Source organism: Aptenodytes patagonicus, chromosome Z, assembly GCF_965638725.1.
Source record: "Aptenodytes patagonicus chromosome Z, bAptPat1.pri.cur, whole genome shotgun sequence".
NCBI lineage: Eukaryota > Metazoa > Chordata > Aves > Sphenisciformes > Spheniscidae > Aptenodytes > Aptenodytes patagonicus.
The window spans coordinates 57,761,671-57,783,056 of record NC_134982.1 but is presented as its reverse complement, the minus strand read 5'-3'; the positions used below and the strand labels follow the sequence as shown (position 1 = coordinate 57,783,056).

The 21,386-nt window shown below is 39.3% G+C and overlaps 1 protein-coding gene across 2 annotated transcripts in view; it reads right to left on the bottom strand.

Moving 5' to 3' along the window:
* Positions 1 to 3,134: 3,134 nt before the first annotated feature.
* GAK (cyclin G associated kinase) overlaps positions 3,135 to 21,386 on the bottom strand; it is a 79,174-nt gene continuing 60,922 nt past the window's right edge. For both annotated transcript variants that reach the window (XM_076363235.1, XM_076363236.1), the window contains 6 exons: positions 17,847 to 17,981; positions 17,363 to 17,482; positions 13,479 to 13,691; positions 11,899 to 12,047; positions 10,353 to 10,529; positions 3,135 to 8,739 (listed from right to left, as the gene is read on the bottom strand). In XM_076363235.1, coding sequence (XP_076219350.1) covers positions 8,638 to 8,739; positions 10,353 to 10,529; positions 11,899 to 12,047; positions 13,479 to 13,691; positions 17,363 to 17,482; positions 17,847 to 17,981 — 896 coding nt within the window. In that variant the 3' untranslated portion in view covers positions 3,135 to 8,637. The remainder of the gene's footprint in view (positions 8,740 to 10,352; positions 10,530 to 11,898; positions 12,048 to 13,478; positions 13,692 to 17,362; positions 17,483 to 17,846; positions 17,982 to 21,386) is intronic.

Here is a 21,386-nt window from a genome sequence, read left to right as displayed (position 1 = left end):
TAGGAAATCCCCAAACACCCTTTTTTATGTCTGGAGATGGTAAACAACTGCAGCTCAACTCTCCGCAGGAGTTGTACTCCTTATGACACCCCAGCACACAGGAGAAAAAATACAAGGGTGTGGAAGTGGCCCATGCCTTGCACATGCAGGGAAGCAGCTGCAGCAGGTGGGCACAGAAGCAGATGAGGCATTTCCAGGTCTAATAGGTGTTAGGCTCGTGCTGGTAGGAGTAGTAGAAAAGCCTGGTGAGAAGTGGGAGTGGGAGAAAGAAAAGGGAGGGCAGCTTCCACCGTGAGGCAAGATAGTTGTGAAAAAAGATGCTGGTAATAAAAACCCTGCACTCATCCCTGTTTTCACAATGAGTCAGTGAGGGCAGGAGAGGCAAGTTAGCCATAATACACCAAAAAAGTCTCAGAGTGAAATTATGCAGAACACGCACTGGTTCAACAACCTTAATTCAATCCATTGAAACACTTGAGGGAGTCCAGTTCTCATGGTTCATACGTCCCTATAATAAATCTGGCACCTTATTTGCCTCTAGGGTGAACCACAGCTAGGATGCAGAGAGAGCAGGCAGGTAGCAGGACATCACAGCTGCTCACTGCTGCAGGTTGACTGTTTCTGGTTCTGCTTTGCTGAAGGTCACTTTCCATATGAAGTCTGGTGAACCCATTGCTTTAGAAACTCCAGAAGCCCAGAGGAAGCTGAAGTGTCTTTTGAACCAAAGACAACAGGGAAGGCTCTGGCTCAAATACTCCATTTACAGCTACTAGGAAGGCTGTCAACATCACAGCATTTTTGAGCTTCATAATGAAATTGACAGGACCAAGCTGGCAGGGATCAGATGAGCTGATCCAGTGGAAGTAGAGCTCAAACACTAAGCTAGGGAACACTCAGCACCTCACAGCACACAACATTCCTACCTTAAAAAGCACCGAGTACAGCTAGGTCTCCTGATTTCCCCCTACTCTTGAGGCCTTTCTATTCTACCTTTTACATGAGTTTTTCCACAAACGCATATTCCTCTTTCCAAAGCCAGCAAGATTTAGGCTGGTACTCAAAATTCACAGCTATGTACTTCTGTTTGTTTCATACAGGAGAAATAAACAGATTTAGCAGCTGCAATCTTAAACCTTTGAAGAGGTTTGTGATTTAAATTAGCTTCCTGAGCAAGTTGGATGAGCTGTCCCTTCAGGTTTCATCTTGCACATTGGAAGTCTGCTGAATACCTTGCATACTGTTTGGCAGGGAGGCAGCTGACTGACAATCGCATCTCCTCAGAGCACAACTTGCAGAGTGCTTCTGCTGTCTTGTTGCTCACCAAAACCATGCACAAGGAAGCAAGCAGTGAAGTTCACCAACGGATAATGGCCAAGTGAGGCCTTACTAAATGTGAGCCCCCAAACACACACACAAAGATAACTACTTAATTCTTGGGTCTGTCAGCAGCATTACACTCCAGAGAACTTCACAGCCATTATTTTGTGTGTGCCCAGACCTTCGATTAGGATCAGAGGCCACCCCAGGAGAATAGCCAGCACTGTTTTAGGGATTACAGATGAAGAATCCCTTACAGTTTGTACTGAAAGGGAGTTACCCTTCCAGATAGCCTTCACTTACCTACATGCTCCATTTTCCCTTCTTCAGTGCTTTTTGCTCAGTTCTGCCATGGAACATAAAAATCTGCCAGAAGTCCTCCTCTCACCCTCACAACAGAGGCGGTGCTGAGGCAGGGCAAATCATATCCTGTTCAGTACTCCAGCATCCAGATCAGATGTCTGCGGTGCAGGCTTGGAAGGCTTTGGCTCGGATTGCTACAGGCTGCTCTGCACACCACGGTACACAGTGTTCTGCACAGTGTTTCTGCTGCCTTTTTTTATCCCCTGCTCTTGCCATTTTGTTTGCTCTGCTTGATACTGAACTTAAGGCCATGCTATTTCTTTGTAACACATTCTGCCTACCTGGTGTAATTACTTACTGATGCCTGCAAGCTTGACGCTGCAGGATTTCCATCTGCTGTGGACTGTACTCCCAACTCAGTCCTTCTAGATACACGTCAGAGTAGCCAGAGGCTTTGTACATGGCAGAGAGGCAACTGACTAACATCCTTCTTTGCTGCAGCAGTAAAGGACTGGAAGTAGGTATCAATACATTTTTCAGCAGCTTTGCACATTAAGAGTAAACAGATTAACAGCAAAAGTAGCAGCATGTTCTGTAGGGGATACAGGGAGAAAGATTATTCGGTGAGAAAATGCTAGAAGACCTATCTTAATATTCAGTTCTTATAAACTCAGACTATTCAAAGTAGTAAGCAGAATATGAAGAACATTACTAATGGCCCTTCCCTAACAGAACTTTGCTTTGCTTGCTTCTCAGCTTGCTAATGCTTCTCTTTCCCACCCCAAGCTTATCCCACCCATCCTCCTTTGGTCATGCCTGTCCATCCTCCCATATCCTCCCTGTTTTCTACCCTTCTCCTTGGGGATGCCCTGTGGTAATCCTACACTGCTATGCTTTTATTTTTTTAAAGAGCCTTTCTCAATGTCAGCAAGTGGCTTGTTCCCAACTATAAAAGACCCTGCTTGCCCCATTCTTGTTTGAGAGCATGGAATCAAAAAAAGCCTCTGGGCACCCTGTTAGTACCGTCCCAGCAGCGACTCCCCTTTCTCCAGCATTCCCCTCACAGATTCCCCAGATCTGCAGCCCTTCATCACCATGTCCCACTCCCCCACCCTCCCTAGAGGCTGCTCATTCCTCCCTCCTGCCTCAGTCTTGCACACTTGTTCCTGCTCTCCTTCCCTTTGATCACTGTCATGCACCTATGCAAGAGCTTCCCTTGCGGGACAGGATGGCATTGCACTGCACCAGGTCCTGTGCAAGAACCCCTCAGCCCAACACAGGCAGCAGTCTAAGAAACTCAGCTGCCAAACTGCAGAGCACACTGCAGGGACTCATCTCCAACAGGAGAAGAGACACTTCTGAAGAGACACTTGTTTTTTTAAGAGGTTCAGTCAACCTCAACATACTAATGAGAACCATTTCTCTAACACTTGCATATTGTTCTGAAAGAGGCAGTGGAAATACTTTGGGTATTCAGGTCATTTCTCTCTTGCTAAAGAAAGAAACATGCAAAGTCATTTTGTTTGTTTTAATTGATCACTGGTTAAGTCATAATACATTTCAAAGCAAAATATTCTGTTCAAGGACATTGTGCCAAACATTAAATCTACTTTTAAACAAGGCTTAATTTTACTATATTACCTTTATATACATACAGGTATAATTTTCATTTCACTAGTAGCAAAATTACTCAGTACATTGCATCTCCTGAAAGATGGCAAAAAATAGGACTTGAAAATCTGTTCTGTCCTTCCACACACACCAAACCAGAAAAATCACAAGTATAGAAAGTACAATCACAACTACAGGTAAATACAATAAGGACCTCAGAGCAAGCTAAGTCCTTATCAGAGATCACAATTGCTTCTAGAAGTCTACATTGCAAATATACAGTACATTCCACTAAATAGAGTTTCGGGAGTTCTCACAATGCCTCTTAATCCTCTTTTGGCAATAAAAGCTTCTATGACAAAAGGTACCCTTCATAAAAATGACTGAATTTGTATTTTTGGAGCGTATGTTGGAAGTTTAATGCAGTCTAAACTGCAGTCTACAATAAGCTCACCCAAACAGAGAGCAAGTAAGCATTGCAAGATTCATCAAGATCACAACCACAGCTCAGTTGAGTCACCCTTTGCTCCTGGTCACTGGGCATCTGGTAGCTAGAGGTACTCTGCACCAGGGACAGACTCAAGGGGTGGAAAACAATACATTCCTCCTACAGCTTTCGCAGGTCTTGGTGCAAGTTCTTGACAGAAAATGTCAACTGACTCAAAGCACAGGCAACTGTACAAGACTAATCTGAACTTATTTACAAAGCATTTGTTACATTGCAATTGCTAGAGCTAAGGAGCAACAAGGTTTCCACATTTATGCAACCCCTGAAATATTCCTGTGGGCAGCAGAGTATGCAATGGCCAATGACTATGCAAACATACAGCCACTGCTGGGGAAACTGAAGTCTGGCCTTGGGAGGTGGAACAGTGCATGTAGCTCAGCAGTCCCAAAAGGCAGCCGAGATTTCAGGTACACTCAAACTCTGCTTCGGTTTGTGCACAGTATTAATCCTGTGCATGCATCTTTGAGACGTAGTCTGCATTTAGGAAGGAACTGTTAACTCTGTGCTTGGCAAGACAACACTGGAGGAACTTTCTAGAATTAGCAAGAAAATGGAGGTAAACGAGGCATTTTTCATGAGCACTAGTTACTCACAGGTGCAATGACAAGGACTTCGCCACTGTTGCAAAGAAATGTACTTCATCAGCACTGTTGCAGGTTTTCCATTCTGTACTTGCTAAAGGAAGCTACTATTGATTAGCAAACTATCTGAACTTCACCCAAGTGACAATGCAGAGGAACTTCTCCTCCCAGGCTTGATGTCAGGGAATCACTACCCACTAACAGTATTTAGCATAACCCCATGATTTAATATGAATGTAAGTGCTTAACTGTTCATTTTCTTTCTCTTCCTTGCTGTTAAGTTCAAGGAAATCTCACAGCACTAGGAAACGCCAAAACAGGCATGCCCAAAGTTAAAGACATCAACTGATTTCCCCCAACATGGTCAAAACACATCGCTCTTCTCCATTTGGCAGGTTCTAGCCACACACACTCTTAACACCAATTCTTCACAGATCTCTATTTTAAAATTTAAGTTGCCTGACTCTCCAGATCTAACAGCAATGTAACATAAGCAACTTAATTCAGAAATAACTAGTGGAAACGTGGCCTATCATTTTATAAGCCCTGCTTTATAACTTCTGCAAAAAAAGCCAAGTACTTAGTACTGCCACTTGTCTATAGCCAGTCAGTAGCACTTCTAAAAGGGCTGGAAAAGCTGGCTACAAACCAGGTTCTTTCTACTAGTCTAGACCTGTTTTTAGCAGAGGTAGGTAGGAATAGGTCAATGAAGAGAGAATTAGAAAACAAGATTTGAGATGTAGGTTAGAGTCTGGATGTTCTTCTCTACTCTTCCCTTAATCTACATTGCATTGTTTTTCTCTGCTCTTGCAATAACCATGTCAAGCTACTCACTTTTAAGAATTGGATCCGGGGAGGCTGCAAAGAAGGCATGGTATTAGTCAGTTGTCATTAACAAAGGAACTACAAACATGAGCCAAAAGGCACAGTGATTTGCTGCAAGAGTCAAGGAGATGCTACACAACAGAACTTCAAGTGCCACTTATGAAGTCTGCTAGACACAACATCAACCTACTGTTGACTGGGTGTTGCCTCAACCTCAAGCTTTATACCTGCTTCTGCTGACTGCAAAGTCTAACTTTCAGGACATGATTTCACTTCAAGATTTCAAAATTTAACTGTGCAATGAATAAGCATGAATGGAAAATACACAGTTTAAGCCCAGAAAGAATTCACAGTATCTAATTAAGTCTCAGCTTAATAAATTTTTCTGTAGCCTATTCTAAAAGCTTTTCAGCTTGTGGACATTAAGAATACAGCTACAGTGAAATGTCTGTGTAACAGTTTGCATGCAGCCCTATTCCATACAGCAGACAACCAATTAACAATGAAGTACAGAGCATGAGAAACATTGAAAAGCCCTCGTTCCCAGTTTTTTTACCATTTTTTATTACTGTTTTAAGATTAATTCAAACAGAACTTCTGGACTTTTTCTTCCAAATGACCATCTCCTTTAAAAGCAAAATTAAGACTCAATATAAGTTTATATAAAATTTACCTTCTCTCTTCCCAGATTCCTGTAACTAAAAAAATTAGTATATAAGCCTTACACTATGAAACACCTTTTGTGGTCCTCATGCTGCTTTATCTTCTAAAGAAAAAAAACTTTAGTTTACTGTGTTCATGTTCATCACTTGAATTTTTAAAGTTTGCTTACAGGGCCTTACTGAAATCCAACTTTTTGCACATTCTTGTATGCAACACAACCACATGACACAGTTAAACAAAAAACCCAGAATAGTTTCGTTGTCAAGATTTGAGAGTTTACCAAAGCGAGCCTCTCACAGATTCCTAGCACCAAAATTCAACTATGCAGAAAGGAGCAGGATAGAGGAATCATCCAGTTCCCCCCACTATGGACCAGAGCTGATTAAGCCATAAAATAAGTTGAAGGGTCCTGTCAACCTGACTGAAGTTTCAGTGATTATCAAATGGCTTTTGGAAGAATCCACAGCCAAACTTCATGGTTTTCCATAAGTTTAAAAAGGGGGAATCAACTTCAAGAGATGTTCAGTTCCAGATAAAACACTTGCACTCATGTTTCCCTACTCACTTAAAATCACATCGAAGGTTCTTCTCCACTGTTAAAGAAAATTTTGCAAACAAGTAGACAGATAAAAACAGAAATGTAGACATCATCCAGAAAATGCTACCAAACATACAAAGCAGAGAGGAAGATGTTTTCCTCCCAATTTTCAGTTTTAATTTTTTATAAACATATTTCAAGAAAAGAGCAATTAAAAATGTGTCCCTCAATTACATTGCCTGTATGTGCTGAAAGGAACATGGGTTGTTTAAGTAGTCCTTCCTTACTAAAAGCAGCTCCCTCAGAAATGCTTTATCTCTCAGTTGTAGATAGGAGTACAATCACAGTCATTATACATCTGTGTATGTCTTTTTAAACCTGTTACTAGATAGCATTTGCCCTAGAACTGTGAAAAGCCATGCAGGTCTCCAACAAACCTATCCTACCAGCCGAAGCCTTTAATCTCCATGGATGCAGACCACGAATACAAGGAGTTAATGAAGTGTCCCAGGGAAAGAAAGATTAGCTCTTACTCTAAATCAGGCAGCAAGTTACCTGTTTTTATGAAGAAATCTACTGAGATTTAAGACTGCTTGAAAGCAGTATCTGAAATACAACTGCAGCTATGAATAATACATACCCTTCCTGATCCATAACTGATTCTGGCTTCCATCTTAAAAAAACAAATCACAGTAGCTGAATATATATGTGAATATACACACACAAAACCTTTTCTCAGACATTAATAAGTAACTGTGTTAGATCTGAGCTTAGAAACTATAAATCGCAACCTGTGTTCACAAGTCTCTAACCCATCAGCTCTCAGACTGGCACAGCAGTGGAAAACCTCATCCAACACCCTGTTCAGGTGGCATTAGAATCTCATGTTTTCTGTTCACATGTTGCTCAGCTGAACAGTTACCTCTGATGATGGTACAGCTTCCCCCTCAGTTAAGCATGCAAGATGTATAAAATGGCAAGATGATCAAAATATCCCCTTGAATGCCCAACTGTACTGCTTCAAGAGAATGCTGCCAAAGCTTTAATACCACAATACTATTTTTCAACATTTTCAAACTCGATATGAAAATTGCATTTTGTTATTACACAGAGTATAACAGACATTGGTCATTTGCATTCATTCACCCCAGCACTAGTGAAAAACTGCCTTCTGAATAGGGATGAGAAAACATGGCAAGTTTTGTTATCAAGTTGTCTCTCTACTCATCTTGCCAGTGCATGGAAGGTAGGTGACCAGAAATGCAACAGTCTACCAATACACCTCATGTTTTCACATATATCGATGTCATGCATATCTCAAATACAGAAGTTCAGACATACAGCAAAATGTGTTAAAGCACTTTAAATGCTCTCCAGATGATAATGAGTAATGTAGTATTGACTCAGACAAATCGAAGCAGAGTAAAATGTTTTGTGCTTACACTTCAAGTTTCAGAATAACATTATTTCTATCAGGGTATCTGAAGTCCAATGGAAGGAATGTTCCACTGAAATCAGAAGCAAAAGACACCATTTAAAGAACTAGGAAAATAAGCACTGGTCAGAGTACTGCCTTCCAAAGGTTCATAATAAATAAGAACACAGCAGGAACACGCAGACCTTGAAGTCAAGATTTGTTTCTAGATTCTTATGTAAAAAAAAGTTAAAAATCAAGAACAACCCTGGCTGACTTTCCCACATTTGGGGTCTTTTTGGCTAAACAACTGTTAATTTATTGTAAGGAACACAGGTATTGTCAGAAAACGTTATTTACAGAATGATTATCAGATTGATTACATAAAATACAGATGAAAATATACACCTTCAGGTTTGAGATAAGCCAAGCAAATTCACTGCTGATAACTAAAGCACTTTGAGTAAGGCGACAGGCACCAAACATCAAAATTGAATCACAAAACTACTGAAAGTAACAGACAAATTGGGGAAGGTAGGGGTAAAGCAAAGATCAATGAAATTGGAATGATTTATAATTAATACTAGTATACCAGAAGTCATGGAGCTTCATTAAAATTCTATTTTACCATATATAAAACTGAAATGAAATCTTTACTTCCAGACTGTGATTTCTTCAAGTACTGAGCAGCTGTTTTCTTAATGCATCTATGTAATGCTTTGTACTCTACATCTTACAAAATATATCCCCACATTTAAGTGCATGATTAGAAACTGTGCTGAAATCATGGAAAAGCGCTTTATAAGTCATAGGTGCAATAAAGTCACAACAATGCTCAGCTCCAGTTTTTGGAAGTAGTTCTGTAAAAGGAGAAGTTTTAGAAAAGGGACTTTGATCCCTGGTTTTCGAACTCTGACCATGCATCATTCAATTCCATGAAGATCATTTTGGCATACTGCTCATAAGGTTGTCCTGTGGCCTGAAAACAAACAGAACATATTAGAAGCATAAAAATGTTAGGAATTATGTGACTTGGGAAAGATCTCACCCCTTTTATATTTGCTATCTTATTCAACAGCGTTAGACTACTGTGTGAATATAATTTTGCAGACACACAGCCTTCTCCAATCTTATCCAACCAATGCCTTGGTTCCTTACATGACTTCAAACTTCTAGTGCAATTCATAAATAACTGAAACTTAGCTAAAAACAGTTTTCCAAGCTGTTCTTTTCATAAATAGTTTTAGTTAATAAGCAAATCCAGTCATTTTTGGAATTGCTTCCTGACAGACCTTGCAGTAGTGTGCAAGAATAAAATTTAAGTACTATTTAGGAAGACTCCTTTTGGACAGGATTTCCTGGAGAAAAATCTATTGCTGATTGTGAATGATGTTAAGATTCAACATTAACAACATAGCACTTCCTGTGCGTTTGCCTCCATACTCAAACAAAGATAGTATGCTCCTGATTGCCTGCCTATTTCACAGCAGCCCTGCCTCTGGGCCAACCCAACCCCTGTGGTTAGTAAAGATCCAGTCCCACAAGATGAGATGAGTCATTTTAACAGGTTCTTTCCAACACAAAAGGGAAGCCCCAGAGCCATCTCCAGTATCCTTCCCCTTCTCCTGCTACTTGGCTTTTGCCAGCTGCAGTACTTTATAGACCCTTTTAGGAACTGTTTTAACTCAAAGTGGCAGAAAAGAAACCAAGGAAGAAGAAAATGCCTCAAAAAGACCCATGTTCTGACACTGATGCGTTAAGGAGCTTACAGAAAGCACCAATAAACCACACCACAAAGGTGGAAGAAACCACATGGCCAAGAACAGCGAAGGATGGGGAAAGAAAAGAACGAACAATGCCTTGTTTCTGTTATGGATATAAAATGACACAGGACTTAGACTACTGCTCACTGAACCACCATGTGAAGGCAAGCCTGAAAATTCAAACTGTGTATATTCAATGCTTATCTTTATATCCAAAACACAGCCTAGAGCAATGACTCAGGACAAGAAGCTACCTTCATACACTGGGAGACTAACAAACAGCAACGGAATGCATTAAATATTTTAAAAAGACAACTAGAACATCATATTCATCAAGCATTCTTCAACTGCTAATTTGTTTACTCTAATAAAGTTTACTTTTTCTAGCTCCTAGTAAAGTTGTTTAGTAAAGGAGGTTCAGCAGGTTTTTCCCACCAGTTTTGCTGTGGCAGCCTCTGAGTCTTCATATACTGGTGAATAGTCCTAAAAGACCTGAAGTATCAGCTGGTAGAAATAAAGCAGATTCTACTAATCAGCATTAAATCTGCCAGAAGTCAGTCAGAACCCAGCATAACTGACTTTGGTGCTCAGTACATCCTTCATGGGATCTTTCATTTGTTAACATTTATCTGTTGAATTCTGTGCTGTGTCAGGATGACAAGAAAAATCCTGTACTACCTGAACGCAGTAGGACACCAAATTCAGAAGACCATGGAAGCAAAATTAAGATCAAGAAGCAAGGTTGCAGCATCTGTCAGTGAGTAGTATGGTGTGGTAAAAGCAGTTTGTATTCCTTTTAAAGGAAAGAAGATCAGAGGAACACACTCACCTTATCTGGATGAACTACAAGCACTGCTTTCCTGTAGTACTTCTTTACTTGTTCAGGAGTTACTAGATCTGCCATGCTGACTGGTTTCCACTTATTTTCCCCTTCCCAAAGCACCGTATGAAGAGTGGATATTAATGCTCTGATATTTCTCTCCTTTCCTTCAATCCATTCAAGAATCTGGGAAAAACAGAATGTATAGAACTGAATGCAGCACTGTAAGCATTCTCAGTCTATTTAGAGACATAACCTTCACTCTGTACAAGACTACAAGACTAAGACCCAAGCACAGTTGTCTTGCTGCATTCACCCCCCAAGTCCAACTGGCTCACTACATTCTTCTTTCTGGCACCCAGATCATTAGCCACCCAAAAGTGGTATTTTGCATCTGCCACTAGGGAGTAGCTCCTTGTCATTAGTTTATTGCTGAAATGCAGTCATTGCAAGAGAAATTACTGAGATGGTTACATGTTACAAAACCCTGTATAATTAATGATGAGAATTGACAGGAGTAATTGAAAATATCGTTACAATTAATATTAACTACCTGTCGGGGCACATTTATTAAAATTCTGAATTTGTACAAAAGTTTCAGATCACATATATTAATAGTTAATGTTTACTTAAGCAACATGCAGGGGTGCACAAACCAAAATGTTCTTTCAGATATCCCCATGAAACCTGATTAGAAGAACTGGTCATTTCAGACTTTAACAGCGATATTCAAGCCACTGTGATATAGTGTCTTCATTAAACACTTCTGTAATGAAAATCTCTGCCCTCTATCAGCAGTGAGTACGGGAAATAAAAATCTGTATTTATTTCCATTTATGGTGATTTGTGTTAAAAGCTACCCATGCAAGCTGTGCACACTCTCTTCAGGTAACACTTTGTGAAAACAAATTCCAGCATCCCTCCTAAGTTCTTTTATAAATTTTCTAAAGCACCATAAAGACTACAAAACTGAAAGTACATTAATATGTGATGTTATCAATGAGTAATATCAAAAAAATCTGAACAGCTGATCAGGTAACACCCCACAGACTAGTTCTATAGCCCATCTCCAGAATTGCATCTTTTAGTCATTTCTTAGGACAGCAGCAGCACTTGCAAACCAGTAAATGCAAGTAAGTGGTCACCCTGAAGACAGCTATTCTCACCTGCCTGTTTTTTAAAGTGTAGTTTTGTATTATCAGCCAAATCCATCTTTTCTAAGGAGACCTTTGGGAATACTAGAGATAAAGAACAGTTCTGGCTTCAAGAAATGGACTCTGACAAGAAAACAGGTTCTTAAATTCTCCAACCTTAGCTGAAACAGGAACTTGCATTCCATCCACACACTTTTTGTGCTGTTGTCACTGCTGCTTTCATTGCCAACTGACTCTTGTTCATGCTAATTAACTTCTACAGTCATATGATTTAAATACAGATAAAATTTCATTCTGCTTTATCAGTTTGCTCTGTTAGTCACTATCCTTCTGCTCTATTATCAGCAGCTCTAAGCATAAGCTCAGATCTACACTTAAATCAAAATCACTGTTAAACAAACCTTGAGTTTCAAGGGGTCCATATCTTTAGACATTTCTTGTTTTCTCATCTCAGCAATGGTCTTTGGTCCCTTTTTATCAGATTTAGCTGAAAACCCTTGATTAGATAGGAGATCCTCAAAGTCATTTTCTGAAACTTTTGGCTTTTGACCTATGCAGGGAGAAAAACATTAAATGAAAAGTTACATAGGAGAATACATTGATGGGGGAAATATATTGCACTTAAATACACCTGCATGACATTTCTCACTACCATGATAAATATTCTTCAGTGGCTTGATAAACTCCACAAGACTAACAGAAGGACAGGAATAAAAGGGATCACTGACAAGCTTTCAGTCCACCAGAACAGATAATCTTATGTGCATACATGTGACTAAATACTTGCATGTCCTATTTTTTAAAAAATTAAGTCGATTCGAGGGAGTACACATCTACCTATTCATGATTTTGGAAATGGTTCCATTTTTCCACTATAAAGTAGTTCTAATTACTGTGCAGCAGTTTTTCAAGTGACCATTACTCAATACTCTACTCAAAAGTATGTAGTCAACATTTAAGTATGTTGGAACTTATGCAGAATAATGAAAGAATAAAATAAACATGAATAGTCATTATAGAACCAAAAAATTTTGGAGCACTGTAGAATAACTGAATTCTGAAGAGGCCTCTAGATGTCATCTAGTCCAATCCCCACTCAACACAGGGACAACTAGATAAATTTCTCAGGTCCTTGTCCAGTTGAGGTCCATGTGTTTTCAAGGATTAGGAATCCACAACATCCCTTGCCCCATTACAGCATTTCATCATGCTAACTGAAATTTTTTTTCCCTGTTCTCCAGACTTCCCTGTGCTGCAACTTATGCCCACTGCCTCTCCGTCCTGTCACCTCCTTCCAGATACAGATCAACAAAATCATTTCAACTTATAGAAGTACCTGCTGTTCACTTATATGCCAGTTAAGGAAGGCATAATCCTAATACCAACACACCAGGAAAATAATATTTTCCAAGAAGGTTAATGTAGAAGAGGCCATGCCTATCCCTATACCTCTAGATTTGCCTATTCAGTTGGAACATCTTAAGGGACTGGTTCCAAGAACGATTCCACCTGCTCCCAAACCCATCCCTGTTTGAAACACAGGAATTTTGAGTAAGTTTAACCTCAATCTTTAAGACTAGCTACTATTCTTCAGTGAGGAAAAATGTTGCATCATTTTACCTGTGTATCACACGTGGACTAGCATGAAGCAACATTATCAACCATCTCTCCCTGGATAGATCAAATTTACCTTTCTAACCCAGTGATACAAAACCAGTACCCATGTGGGTGAGTGAATATAGCCTTGAGACTTTATGCCCAAACTTGTAAATATTTGGGCCGTGGTCAGTTTGTCTCTGCAATATTCTAGTTAGCTTTGCAAAAGCAGGACCCCAGATTTGCCAAGCTCTCTTCAAATTTCTACTAGATACAACCTAAACATAAACAAAAAGATGAAAGTACAAGAGTTTCTGCAGCTAACACCACATCTGACTAACTTCACACAGACCATTATAAGAAGTAATGCCTTCATAAAACTTACCAAAGCTTGGGGTTCTGACTCCTCTTTCTTCTCGTCCTCCAATAACACTGAAGTTTACTGTGTAATTGGGTTTAGCTGCTGTGCTGGATTTAGTCTGGGACTGCCATGAAGTACTTTGTGGTTTTGTGGATTTCTGCCACTGATTTCCCAACTTCTGAGATGGACCACTCTTCTGACCAAAGCCACTACTTGAGAGTCCACCACTGGAGCAACCTAACAATAAATACTAAATTAATTGTTCATCTCGGTATCTGTCATCTGTTTAATACAAGACAGACAGTTTGGTCTTGACATATAACCACATAGTTTACAGTGACACCACTATACAAGAGAAAGCATAACAGAAAAGTGTGTGTAAAATGAAGTTAAGAGTCTCATTAACAAGTAACTTGGATGGCAGGAGCTAAAGCTATTACTGAAAGTCTTCCAGCCTCTTACAACTCAAGTTCTCAACTGTCAGTTTTAGCAGAAGCATTCACTCTTGTCTGATCAGCTAGGCATGTGTAAGGCCAGAAAATAATTCAGCAGTGACAGTAGTTCTGCCACCCAATTCGTTACACTTCAATATCTGTTAATATGCAGAGGACACTGAAAAAATAATTATATGATCAAGAAAATGTAATATATTGAGAATATTTTCAAATTAGTGCTTTCAAAGTCTCTAGTGATTTCTTGCACTACTGTTTGAAAGAGATGAGAAGATTATTCTACAGCAGCATTAGCAGGGAATGTCGCACATCAGTAAGAGCACTGAAGCCTGCAGGAGATTCTGTTGGAATCACCCTGGTGTGATCTATAGGCCTCTATCTATCAACACAATATTGACTCAATTTTTAGTATCCCATTTCCCTTCATTAAACCAGTATAAATAACACTACTTAGCAGCTTGACCTGCTACTTACTTTGGAAAGAACACACAGGGCCTTTTCTCCACTTTATAATACCCACTGTAAAGAAATTGAGCAAAATAAAACTCCAACCTTTTAAATTCATTATTCAGCTTTTGTCTCACAGATGAGAATAAACCTGAGATTTTTATATTCTAAACCAAGCCACCATTAAATTGCCCTTGATTGACTTCCTTTGGAAAGATTCTTAGAAACTCGGTTCCCTTGACAAGTTGTATATACCCATCACAGGGAAAAAAAAGAGCATGACTGAATTTAGATACATCTATATTTTTTGGAAGAGAAACATTTTATACCACAGTTATGGCATCCTAAAACAGATTAAGACCTCTTCATGTGGGAAGAATTGCCTAAAAATGACAAAACACGAATGCAAAACCAGTGGTCAAATATGGTTACAGACCTGAAGCCAGCCAGGAAGTATATTATGAATGAAATACTGACAGTTCAAAACCAGAAATCATTATCACTTGAATGACAAACTTATGATCCCATCTCATTATTTCTTGGAGGAAGGTAAATTAGTATTTGTACCTCCACATACATTATTAATCAGCAGCTGATGATTAGAACCTAACTTTCAGCTCAAACATATTCCAAGCCAGTTTAAACTTACTTGTTCTTGTTTCTGTTTTTCCCCTCTTTTATTCACTCTAAAGCCTCAGAAAAAACACCCAAGCTTGTCTGGGTACACATGGCAGTGTAAACTCAGTTTCTTCTTTCAAAACTGGTTCCCCACACCTCGGCTCTCCTGATAGCTGTCTTTTGTAGCTACTGCTCATAGTTGTAACAGCTTACACAAAAGGATGTCTCCCCAGGGCCATGTACAAGATATCATACTATACCTCTAAATACCACACCTGATAAAACCTAGTATTGCAATACAACACCTGATAAAATCTGGGATTGCATTGTTTTTTCATGAAAGCACCCAACTGCATACTCAACTCAGTCTTCAGTCACTTGTGAAATATACAGAAATAAATCCCTGTTACTAGTCAGAGTACATGACCTCGCACACTGAAAAATAGTCTCATTCTACTACTCTTTCAAAGCATTCTACATTCATTATTTCAGTCTTCAAGGCCAACCAATTCTTCCTGTAGGACAAGCCAATGCCTCTCTATCAGCAGGAACTTTTCAACACCACACTCCTACTTTCTGGTACAAGATCATTCCTAGAAATGAAGAGTGTGAGAACACCAGCTATCACAGAACACTATTGGTATCCTACCACTAGCCTAATACACCAACAACTATCTTTAGCTATTGTTTCTTTTCTGTTTATATAGCAATCCAATTAAGCAGCTTTCACTCTCATAACTCTTCTTCCAGAATAGTGACTTGTATGCGAAGGCCAAAAAATGCCTATGAAAAATACAACACCGAGTCTGAACTCCAGTTCTTATAACTCCCTGAAAATTCAGCTCAAGCATGAGAAGGTTAACTAGCACAGTGACATCTGGCTACCTTTTAATGCAGTCATTTTTCCTATTGAAGGTTAACTGAAAGACTAATGAATTGATCTAAATCCTGCTAAAATCAGTACAATTTCTTCCACTGGTTCAGTGTGTGCTATACCTGCATCTCCAGGTCAAAGATAAATTTATTTTTTTACTGTCACACTATATATAGATTTAACAAGTCCATCTTAACCTGAATTATTAAACTAGAAAATTTTTATAAATTGTTGACTGCAGAGCAGCCTTATTGGTACTGCTTCAACACCAGAATTTTGCAAGTAATTACACACAGGCAACAAAGCAGCCAAACACTGTATGTTACCTTGTGTTTATGTAAGATAACTCTACCAAGAGGATACTCAATTTAATACACAATGCTAACTGCCAAGGCAACAGGATAACACCTCTGTCAGCTCCAAGCTAAGGGAAAAGCACATTTCTGCAATTTAGCAACTCAGCAACTATAGGCTGTTCCAAATTGCTCCTTGGACTCTTGGCAGGTAGTCACATTTAACATTTAAATCAGAAAAAAAAGTAAAATTCATGGGTTGAGATAAAGACAGTTTAATAGGACAGAAAAGGAAGGGAAAATAATAAATAATAATAATAATAATAGAATATACAAAATAAGTGATGAACAATGTAATTGCTCACCACCCACCAACTGATGCCCAGCCACTTCCCAAGCAGCAGTTGCCACCCCCAGGCCAACCACCCCACCCCCCCCATTTATGTACTGAGCATGACGTCATATGGTATGGAATACCCCTCTGGCCAGTTTGGGTCAGCTGTCCTGGCTGTGCCCCCTCCCAGCTTCTCGCTGGCAGGGCATGAGAAGCTGAAAAGCCCTTGACTAGTGTAAGCACTACCTAGCAACAACTAAAACAGTGTGTTATCAACATTATTCCCAGCACAAATCCAATACACAGCACAATACCAGCTACTGGGAAGAAAATTAACTCTATCCCAGCCAAGACCAGGACACTGGGGCACAAGTACGGACCTGATTTGTGCTTATCTTACAAACATGACAGATTGGAGTAGCAGAGCTATGAAGGCCTATTGAGTTCAAAGAGAAGTACTGAATTAAAAGGAAAACAACTGTCACTTTGGACCTAGCAAAGAATTTAATACAGCTTTCATTTTATATCCTTCACAGCACAGTATCAATCAATGCTAGATAAGAAACTTCATGCTCAGTTACTGAATCAGCGACCCCTGGTTTCTCTTACCTCCTCAACTAGATTCTGTAGCATTAAGTATTTATACTGTTTCTAACCACAGCTGTGATTTATCTTCTGAAGTATTATTCTAGATGTTTCACACAATCTCCGTAAAGATTCGATCTTTTCTTGTTACTTGTCTGCTCTCAGTAACTGCCTCAAGCTGGTTGGTAACAATTAAAAGGAAACACTTTCCTTTATATAAGCTATCAGTTACATTTATTGGTACAAGAAACAAATCAAACCGTAAAGGCATTAAGTATAGTCTCATCTTAAAAGTAAGATCTTACCTGGAAGACCAGATCCAAGACTGGCAAGATCAGCAAAAGGATCAAAGTTCTGAGATTTAGCCTGGCTGAAAGACAGACCTGAAGACACACTGGACTGGCTCCCTGTGGTAACAGCTTGACCTGTATAATAAGAAAGCCTATCAAGTACTTGGTGAATTTGGAAATTGAGAGAATGAATAAAAGTACTATTTCCACAACACCTCATGTAAACCTTCCTGGCATTCTGCTCCATGACATCTTTTACCATGACAAGAATCACCATTACTATAGACAACTGAAACTATTTGCTTCCTCTGCCTTGAACTTACTCTGAAAAACTACACAAGTGCCTTACTAAAGGGGCATTTAAGCACAAGAGCATGGTGTCCTTTAAGCAACAAAGCAAAAAGGTATGAAGACATGTTCACCAGTCTCAGGTGATTAAACTGATCAAGTCTGGAGTATTTCTTATTCCCTCTAATGCAAGAATTTCGTTTCATAATACCTTCAAAAAGAGGCTTCAACTGTGGTGACACTACATTGCCGGTTGCTGAGGAATCTGCCCAAGAATCCCATCCACCTAAGAGATCTGGGTGGCTTGTAGAAGATGGTATTTTAGGTGGCTCTGGTGTCAAATTCCCTACAGAAGAAAAAAAACACTTTTGATTATTCTTTTAAGAACACCATCACAATAATGGATATTTTGCCAATACCAACAGAACTGTGTACCACATTGTCAGCTGCAATGGCCAACTACATGGCTTGCTTAAACTTCTCCACAACACAGTCATGCAGTCTTAAACAGGACTCAGAAGGGTTTTACCACTGGAATTCCTTCATATGTATTTGAAACATCCCATGCACTTCATAGAGAAGGTATTTTCATGCACAGGCAATGCTATGAATTTAACAGCTTAGGTCTCCTGGGCAAAATGACTAGCTAAGGGATGACTTCAGGGCATGCTGCTGTTCCTGACAACACAGCAGGTAACCAGAAAGCAGCACTGCTTCATGAAATGGTGCTCCATATCACTCAGCAGTCTGGGTGCTACACAGGTGGAGCCAGGTCACTTCAAACTGCAAGTTGACCTACCCCAGGCCTCATGTGACAAAGGGAGCTCTTGACAAACTAATAGCCCTTTTAGGTTCAACACATGAAAGAATGCATGCAATTAAAGAGCAGGATACAAGATGATCTCTTCTGGGAACAGATTGAGAATCACTAGCTCCATACATAACAGCTGCTTTTCTATGTGCAAAGCAAAACCACCATACCAACTGAAAACAGACAATGAAACAGTCACATTCAAAAGGATGCAAGGGTGCTTCCACTAACTTCTAGAAAGTGTCCCATCCAACACATGGTTATAACTGCCACCCCTGACACTTACAAATGATTCCCCCCTTTCTCACTCACACACAGTATGAGGTGGGCCATCCTCAGAATGAGAGGTCATAGGTAAGGAACACTCAAAGGTGCATGCCACCCTCTGAGCACTCCCTTTCAGCACAGCTTGCAGAGACTCACAGTGAAGCAGGACAGCTTTTGAATGTAACCACCCCTTCAATGCTATGAAAACAGTGCTACAGGGAGAGGTGATATTTCAGCAAACCCAGTATGTTTAGTGGTGCTCTAAGACATTTCAAAGACCTAAAGTTTGGAAAGCTAACCTAGCCATTCTTACAAAAATAGTGACATTTTGATGCTTTGGATGTTTTGACTACTACGTCATGGCTTTTCACTTCTCTCAGCTTCTCAACTTTACATTCTGAATATTGATACCAAATCACACAAGCTATTTTATCTTATTTGACAAAATAATTTGAAGCAAATTAAATATCCCCTCCACTACCTCAATCCACTAACTCTATTTATACTTAGATCTTACAGTTGCAAAGAGAGCACATCAAATACTCTGCAACAAATGTCTGCCAAGAGCCTGTATTACAGCAGTCATCTCTGCTGCACGTGAAGGAAAACAACAGAATAAAGTGCACAAAGTGGACACCAAAGTCTTCTGAAGGTATAGTACAATTTTCAGCCCTTTCTCCAGACTTAAACCTCATCTCCCTGCCTCTGAAACCATGGGAGAAACAGTATGTATTTGCCTCAGTACTCAGGACCCCAGCTATCTGCTACACAGCAGTGTCACTAGCTATAAACGTCGAAGTATCCAAAAGTGTCTATTCATCAGTTTAGACATTTGCTGTACCATATACCAATCCCAAATGTTAAGTGGGCCTTGAATTAATATTAGTATGGATTTTTAAGCTAAAAATAATTTTGGCTTACGATCTCTGCTATTATCAGTTTTTTTTACAGGGGCATGAGGAAATTTACAACCACTTAAAGAATTAACACTCTTCCTATGATAAAACCAAGTTGAGAGAAATAAGAATAAAGTAAACTACAGCTGAATGCATTTGAAAGATTGAGAACACACTATGAGAATCAGGTGTTTTATAACTGCTGGTTTAAGAGCAGTCAAGTTCATTACCTCCCCCACTCTGAACAAAGCAGGAGTAGCCTACTGCTATGTACAGCAGTAATTTCACTATGAATAGTACAAGCTCACATATAGCCACTACACTTTTATCAGAAAAATCTGAAACTATGGAGTACAATGTGCAATATACTGAACAGATAAGATTAATAACCTCCTGGAACTGTTTATTCTTATACTATATTCTTTTTAGTTGTACAACTTGGGCATTACAATAGACTTTAACATCAAGAAATGGCATTACCAACATGATACCCTGACTTCTACATATTCTGAAGGGGTATGATGAGACCACACGCTGAATCCCTTATTTTTGTAACCTGGCACACTGGAGTTCATACAGACACATTAAGGTAAAGAAGCAGAATATCTAAAGAAAGGGTGAAATATGAAGAACAGCTAAATACTCCAAAAGTCGAAGCAATTGAGATCATGGACAAGCAAATCCACACCTGCTTGTCCCTTAAGTTCTTCTCTAATGCACATATTTATAAACCTTAGCCATACAACAGTAAACCACTGGAGGTCAGGACATAGTTCTTTACTAAAAGTGCTCAAACCAAGATAAGATGTAAGAATAAGTTGGTGGTAATCAGATCACACTTTCCAGCTTCCCAAAATAAGAGACCTGCATTTTACTATATCCTATATACAACTTCACATTAGGTTTTCTTTATTTAACTTGTCATCTCTACAGGAAATCCTTTAATCACAGAGGACAACAGGATTTTCTGTGAACCAAGAGGCTGGTTTAGTACCATGCAAGTTTTTTTTAACCTTGTCTAAAGCCTGACTGAGAACACAGTCATCACAGAAACTAACTTCTGCTCAGGAGAAGATGACACTGGTTACTCATGTTTCTTTGGATCACCTTCCACATCTCTTGCTATCTTTTGATCAGATCAGTTCATTCTCGAAGAGGGAAATACATTCCTGTATTTCGACTTGTGTTGGAGATGACCTGCTACTTGCATATCCAAACAAACCAATTCTGTTCTCAAGAATGCTCACTAAACAAATACCTACTAAGGAAAAATGGATACTCCTCCAGCTACTGACAATAGCTTGTTTTTGCAAGTGTGGCCACTTCAGAGCAGGTTATCAATTCTGAAGTGAACAGTCATCCCACCTACTAGCTTCTCCGCCAAATTACTACAGCTTTTCACAGAAAATTAAATTACCCTGTTAATTCACTGCCATTTTAGCAGCAACTGTTCAACATTTTCATATTACAGGACAGAATGCCTTAACAGACCAGATACTCTTGAACTACCTTTCCTACACATTGAAATTACATTTTAAAACTCCTATGATACTAAATTTCAAGCCACATTGAGAAATAAACCTAAAATTCTAATTCTTGAACTGTTTTCACTGAAACAGCTTTTCTCCTGGTATCTATAGAGGTTTAGTAATTGTTTACTACCAAAAGAAAGCTTATCCATCACTAAAATTTAATTCTAGACACTTATTACTGCTCCAACAGTAGATTAACCATATCTTATTGCTGCAGCTTATTTTGAATGAACACTAACATTACT